This window comes from Pundamilia nyererei, unplaced genomic scaffold (assembly GCF_000239375.1).
Source record: "Pundamilia nyererei isolate P.nyererei 1_Seehausen unplaced genomic scaffold, PunNye1.0 scaffold00447, whole genome shotgun sequence".
Taxonomy (NCBI): Eukaryota; Metazoa; Chordata; class Actinopteri; order Cichliformes; family Cichlidae; genus Pundamilia; species Pundamilia nyererei.
The window spans coordinates 121,957-129,305 of NW_005187848.1; the positions used below are offsets into that span (position 1 = coordinate 121,957).

Below are 7,349 nucleotides of genomic sequence, written 5' to 3' on the forward strand. Positions count from 1 at the left end.
AACAACACAAAAGCTATATTAAACGCAGACTACTTTAGGCCCGGAAGTAGGATTCGTCGCGTCATCACTGAACAACCGGATAGCTAACTGCTCATTAAAGGGACGTCCACACAGGAAGAGGCTGCACAGCCAACGGAGAACATAAATATCAAAAGCATTCAGGTAAACAATGACACGTGAAATGACTTCGAGGTGGGCGGGTCCTTTTGTTAACCGCCTAAACCCAAACTCTTTCATGGCAGCATTTTTAATTTCTCTTTGCTATTTGGGCTGATTGGGACCTGATGAATGTAAAAACAAAGAATTACCTGATTTTTTTTTTTACTGGATTTTTGTTTCTGAGAAACATGAGATCGACATAAGAGAATATTAGTTTCAAACTTCGATCGAGCAGTGGCAGTATAATGTCCTTGTAAGTGGATATCAGGCACTTGTAGAGCAACATTTAGTATTTTAGTCTAGACGACCCAAAATGTGATGTCCACATACAGTATGTGGACGCCAGGTCCTAGGAGGTTAAACTGATCTCAGCTTTGAGGACAGAGAGGAACCACTGACTGACACAGAAGAAGGGGGAAGTCCACCAGAGGATCATCCGACTGTCAGCTACAAATGCATCCACTGTGGGCAAGGTTTGAGAGTCTGCTCTAAATGCTGATATAAAAACCATTGAAACTGTAGCTAGAACCAGTTAAACCAGTCAGAATCATTCACACACCAAGACTCCACTGATGCTCAGATGATGAGCGTGGATCAGTCACACCTCCAGTTTCCTCTCACGACCTTCTCCTCTTCCCTCGTTCTTTGTTTTTCCCCTCTCTCATTTGTGTCACAGTGACCTCAGGTGATGTCTAATGAAAACAAAGAGCTGGGTTCCTCTTCCATTTTTGTAGAAGAAATTCTTTATTTGACACAAATGTTCGTCCCACAGCAGTGTGGAAACGGCTCCGGCCATGCTCACATCCACTGTGAAGCCTTGCACGTTTGCACCTGTACCATTGTAGTGTTGTGAGCCCACACATGGCGCCATGGTACTTTTTTTATGTCCGATACCGATATCATAAATATGGATCTGCCGATACGATATGATTTGTTTTTTTAATGTCTCGCTGTTCATACTCACATTTTAAAAAACAAAACAAGCTGTTCTGTTACACTGTATGCAAAAAATACACCACACCCCAAACATTTCACAGTTCAGCAATAATGATCTTTGTATTTACATATTTAGGAGAACTTTAAATCTAAGTATTTAAAGTAAAATTCAAAAAAAATTTAAATTGCAATTTTATGCAGATTTCAAAAAGGTCTTTGTTCTGAAAAAAGTGCAATATCAGCACAAAATAATCTTTATATTCAACAACTAAAAAAGTGGAGCCTTTTACACTTAAAGCTGAACATAAACAGACATCCAGAGTGGAAAACAGTGCAAATAAATGCAAACACTTCATGACACTCACCTTTGATCAGGATGGATGTCAGTGTGAGCTGTTTCTATCACTTTTAACCTGAGGCTAAATTTTGTGTCATTTACATACATATAAACACTTATTTTTAATAGTTTTTTTCTGAACCATGAAACTGTTTGGCCATGTGTCGTCCCTGCGTCGGGAGCACATGCTGGGCTCTCCAAATCACACACAAACAGTATCCCACATTCCTGATTTTTAGTTCACAGACACTTCTTATAACGACTAACTTCTCCTGAAACGTTGGAGGGTTTTATACAGTAAAGTCACAGGATAAAAATAATTATCAGTCATTTGTTAAAATAATAATTTTCTGTTGTAACCCTCAAACTGAATGGTAATGTAACCACAAATATTTTTCACAAAACTAAAACACACTACTTCCACATCTAATGTCTTTACTCAGACTAAACTGGATCCGCACTCCGTGTCGGCGAATGCTCGCAGCATGGGGGCGGCGGGTTTCTCCCCGATATCCGATCCAGTAATTTAGGTCAGGATCGGATCGATACCGATGCTGTATATCGGATCGGTCCGGTCCAGAAGAGTTTGTTCACCCTGAGTCATCATCACTGGAGCTCAGATTCCTAATTTCACCTTTGATTTTAATCTGATGATCGAACTCTGACCAGACAGATCAGAGGAAGTTTGCTGATGGAGGTGAGACAGCAGCAGACTCTGGATCAGTTTGAATCCAATAAAAACTGTCCTGCCATGCAGGTGAACCCTGATTCGCTGATTCCTTCGGGTGGATTCGGTTCCAGGCTGACAAACACGATGATGATGAAGTCTTTTAAACCAAACATTTAATCTCAAAATAACAGCAGTTTAGTGACTAATGCTTAAGTAAAGACAGACCACATCTTACAGAGTGTCCTGGCAAACAGGACAAGCTGCTGATTTTTCTGAACATGTGATTTTAGTGCAGATTTTTGGGCGACTGGTATCGACACTGCTCGGCTTGGCCGGTCTTACCTTCAGAGTTCTGACGGGATGCTGCTCCCCGGATCCTGAAGGCCTGCCTAGTTCTGCTGCGTTCTCCAAAGCTCCAGCTCTTTGGAACCTTGCTGGGACTCTCTTCCAAATTGGGCTCTATGCTGGGGGACCGCCGCAAGGCCTGGACTCCCCCAGGACCTCCAGGTACTCCAGGACCAATGCCAGGAGCAGGACCCATTCCAGGTGCAACTCCTGGGCGAACGGGAGGAACCAGTAAGAAGGAAGGAAGACAGAGTGCTACTTCAGGTCCTGATTACAAGTAACGTTCTTTGCTTAAATGGCTCCTCCTGGATATGACTGCCAGTCCTTGATGTGCACAAACCAGTAACCACCAGCTCACAGGGGTGCAGTGGTTACCTATGTTGCCTCACAGCCTGAGAGTCCTGGGGTTCCACCCATCCTATGAAATAGGCCGACCCCCCCCCCATCACCACCAACGATCAGTGGATGGCGTGTTGTCTGACTCTGTGTTTAAAGACTCATTTAGCACGTAGATGACATCACTATCAGGATTACTCCCAGACCAAAAACATGAACGTTAAAAAATATCAACACCCACCGTGCTGAGGAGAACCTTTGCCTTTGGTTCCTGAACTCCGAGGAGACGAGAAGACCCTCTCCTTTAGACTCACCTTCTGACTGTGGGAGGGAGGAGAAAGACCAGGAGATTTTAGTCACATCTGGAAAATGATCAGCTCTTAAATCCCTTTGGGTTATGGTCATATAATTACATAACTAACCAAACAGATACACTCTAGTCCTCATAGGTGATAAAAACTAAGGAGCTTGGAAAGAAAAAGACTGGAAGACATTTCACGTCTCATTCAACAGTGTTATTCAGATGTGAGACCTCACCCCATCAGGTTTGGTCTTACAGTGGTTTCACCCGAAACCTCTGGTGATAACGACCGACACCTTTTTTCACTCCTTGGCTCATGAGATGAGGAACGTGATTAATAATGGGTCAACGAATCTCAACCAAGACACCTCTTGGATGAGAGGTGAAAGGTCATGTAAGAATGTAAGAAACATGTAAGAATTCCAGGTGCTTTCTTTCCAAGCTCCTCATAGTACCATGACAGACACACAGGTGTTAAACCTGGAAATATTTCTTTGTTCCCTGATTGCAGAGACTCAGAGGAACCATTTAAAACAAATTTAGGGTGATTGCTGCTGATGACTTAGACAACAGAGGGTTCACCTCTTGAACTTCACCAAAGGAAATATTCAAATAGAAGGATGTAAGGCAACATGGATCTAAAAGGCTTTTTGTGACAGCTGAACGTTTCTAAAGCAATGGTTGAATAAGATGTTGGGAAATCTGATGTGAGTCCTTGGAGAAGAGACCACGGACCTGGGAGAAGGTTCAGGCTGAACATCCTTCCTGCAGGGAGATAAAGATTGCCATTAATCACTTACTTTAAAGACGATTATTCATCAGATTATTAAAGATTATTATTGTTCTTCAGTTAAACACCAATGAGCCAAACAGTGACATGTCACAGTCACCCTTTGGTTTTGGATGTTCTAAATTCAATTCAGTTTAGTTTTATTTATTTAGCTCCAAATCACAGCACCAGTCTCCTCAAAGCGCTTTGTATCGTAAGGTCAAGACTCTAGAATCATATGACCCCCGCACTTTGGCGACAGCGGGAAGGAAAAACTCCCTTTTAACAGGAAGAAACCTCCAGCAGAACCAGGCTCAGGGAGGGGCGGGGCCATCTGCTGTGATTGGTTGGGGTGAGAGAAGGAAGACAGGATAAAGACATGCTGTGGAAGAGAGACAGAGGTTAATAATAACTATTAAATGCAAAGTGTCTGTTAGCATTTTAGCTCCTGAAATGTTCTCAGGTGTTCTCAGGTTAGTTCGAGGAGGGTTTTTGGCTCACTGGTGCAGTTATGGTGCAGTCGTTGTGTGGAAACTTTCAGACCTGAATGAGAGTCCGGATTTGTTCTTGAGGTTCCTTAGTAAGTCCAACTGATTGAGAGGAGGGATCAACCTGCAGACACAAATTTTACAATCACACAGTTTCAGAATCCCTGAGGAGTGATTGGCTGCAGGTGCACAGGTGCAGTCTTACCTATACATGGGGACAGACACTGTCCTCTCGTAATAATCCCAGGTAGATGTCAGATCGGTTCGGCTCAGATTTGTGGCGTAAACCCTCCAGGCCGCCTGTCGACACAGGAAGGAAGCAGCTGACTCCTAAAAGGTCTCACGTGAGGGTGCCAGTGTAGATTCTCACCGCACAAAGTCAGTGTGATGTCAGAGCATGGGCTCACCTGTACGAGTCCTGCTGCAGGATTTCGTCTCTTCTCAAAGTGTTTCTGTCTGTGCTGCTCCTGAACCTTCAGAGCAAAGCCAGAACCCAGAATCCCCTGAAGAGAAACACAGACAGGTGAGCTGGTACGAACAGGTGTCTCAGGTAAACCCAGGTAGATAAAAAACTGACTCACAGCCGGCAGAGCAAAGAATGAAACTCCAATCAGAGTGAAGGTTGCAGCCAGCAGACGTCCATTCCAGGTGATGGGGAACTTGTCTCCATAACCGATGGTTGTCAAGGTGATCTGAGACACAAACAAACAGACTACATCGTCCCATCACGGAGGAGGAAACACCAGTTGTTTCAGCTCAGGTGTACACACCTGTACCACACCTGTGCTGGATGTTCTGTCTGTACTGATTAGGTGAACGTGTTTTTTACTGCCATGCTTTTAGTTCATGTATTTTGTTTTGCACTACGCATATTTTATATGTCATTTGGTCATTTATTGCGGGAATTCTCATGTAGGAACTTTTGTACTGCATTGGTTCTGCTGGTGCACCTGAGTGAGGTGCACGGCCATGTTGAAGCAGCAGAGGCCAATTTAAGTTGGAGGAAGTTCAAATGTTCTTAAAAGTATGTGTGACGTGCTCAAAGCATGGGTCAGCCAGCGAGGTATGTTGTAGTACAGCGGTCCCCGACCTTTTTTGCTCCACGGACGGTTTAATGTCAGACAATATTTTCACGGACCGGCCTTTAAGGTGTGGCGGATAAATACAACAAAATAAAATAATACAACCGAGACAAAAGCGGTGGGATTTTGTAATATTAAGCGTGAATTCACTGTGTAATTGTGTAACTTTATTAGCAGCGTCCTCCTGAAATGCACCAACAACACAGAGTAACATCCTCCTCTCTGCCCCTTAATGCTCTCCGGTTGCTATGGTAATGGATAAATATTTATTTCAAAATAAGACACACAACTACAACACGGGAAAGATCCAGGGAAACAGTTAACGATAAAAACCCTGAAAACCATAAATTTCACACCCGCTGCTGTAGATCATTTATGTCTCTGTTTCACCCGTCTTACTATTTCATTGAATTTTATGCTGTGTTTGAGTTCGACGGTGGCGTCATTTGTGATCAAGGTGATGCTGTAACAACATCAATCCTGAGATTTTACAGCTTAGTAAAGCCAACCTCATGCCATCAGCAAGTGATGCTGTTTATACCTGCTGCTTTGCAGCTCAGATAACTAATCACAGGCAAACAGCACCTCACCTGATCTCAGGTGAGGTGTGGGTGTGTATGTGCATTCATCTTACCAGTCCCCACCAGAGGGCGTCAGCATATGTCTCAAACTGTTCATTATCTTCTTTTTCTGCCAGGTAAACGAGGAAACTTGCCAGAATGAGACACAAGAAGCCGATATACCAGGCTGTGATCAGCTCCTGCAGTGGGCGAGAGACTAGAGGGTAAAGTCAGGACGGAGGAGAGCCCGGGAGGCATCCTGCTCATGTGCTGAAACGCCTCAACTGGCTTCTAGTAGCACAGCAGCTACTTTAAGCTCCTCCACAGCTCGAGGTTCAGAATCTATGACACACTGAAAGTTAAGGATATTCCCTTAAGACTAATTTCCTCGTCCGTTAAGAGAAAAAAAAACAACTACACCTGTGAACTAGTCTAAAAGTAAGAAAAAAGTTTCGACTACATGACCTGACCGTTTATGACATCGAGTTTTGGAGGTGCCGGTCAGAGAGTGCACCCTGAATTTCTAAAAGTTTGTGGACTTGATGAATTTGAAGGGTGAGCCCTGCGTTTATGAGCTCTCCACCATGGACATGAAGCTGGTGCATGGTGACCTCTGCAGCACCAACTTGAATAGAATAAAATAGAATAGATCTTTATTGTCCTGTTACGAGAACAATAAAAGACAGTTTGGAATCTCTGTGTTAGCAGCCTGTAGATTTTTACATTGAAATTCCTTCAGAGAAACCAAAAAAGAGACTTAACGATGTTCCTGCACAGATCTGTACAAGTTATATACGCCATATAAAGGAGCAGCGTGATGATCAGTGGTAGTGCACACAGGGAGAGACCAGAGGTAGGAATGTTGGTTCCATTATAATAAATACAGTGAAAATGTCCGTACACATTAACAGCACAGTCGACGTTAAATCAGGGTGGAGGCAGGACATGATGGGCTGGAGGTAGCTGGGCTCTGCTGGTTGGCAGTGTAAAGGTTTCACTGGAAGAAGGTTTCTGGATTGTTTTCCACAAACCTTTTCTCCGTACATATTGCAGTTGATTGTGTTGGTCCTTCTCCAGTTGTTGCGTCTGAGGTGGACAACTTCATCCCCAGATGTAACTAACCCAGATGCTCCTTAGTTGACTGGCTAGTTGAGGGTTAATGTTTTTCAAAATCATTTTAACAGCATCACCTCAAATCAAATCAAATCAAATCACTTTTATTGTCATATCACATGTGCAGGTACATTGGTACAGCACATGTGAGTGAAATTCTTGTGTGCGAGCTTCACAAGCAACAGAGTTGTGCAAAATACAAGAATGGCTACATCTGAAACTAATAAATATATGTACAATATATAATAGTATA

At 43.3% G+C, this 7,349-nt stretch overlaps 1 protein-coding gene across 2 annotated transcripts in view; it reads right to left on the reverse strand.

The window, feature by feature from the left end:
• The window catches only part of LOC102194525 (potassium voltage-gated channel subfamily KQT member 2-like), a 27,430-nt gene that overhangs the window by 8,310 nt on the left and 11,771 nt on the right, over positions 1–7,349 (reverse strand). For both annotated transcript variants that reach the window (XM_013916067.1, XM_013916066.1), the window contains exons 6-13: positions 6,058–6,183; positions 4,923–5,033; positions 4,749–4,844; positions 4,547–4,641; positions 4,397–4,465; positions 3,820–3,849; positions 3,025–3,104; positions 2,445–2,657 (exon numbers count right to left, since the gene is read on the reverse strand). In XM_013916067.1, coding sequence (XP_013771521.1) covers positions 2,445–2,657; positions 3,025–3,104; positions 3,820–3,849; positions 4,397–4,465; positions 4,547–4,641; positions 4,749–4,844; positions 4,923–5,033; positions 6,058–6,183 — 820 coding nt within the window. The remainder of the gene's footprint in view (positions 1–2,444; positions 2,658–3,024; positions 3,105–3,819; positions 3,850–4,396; positions 4,466–4,546; positions 4,642–4,748; positions 4,845–4,922; positions 5,034–6,057; positions 6,184–7,349) is intronic.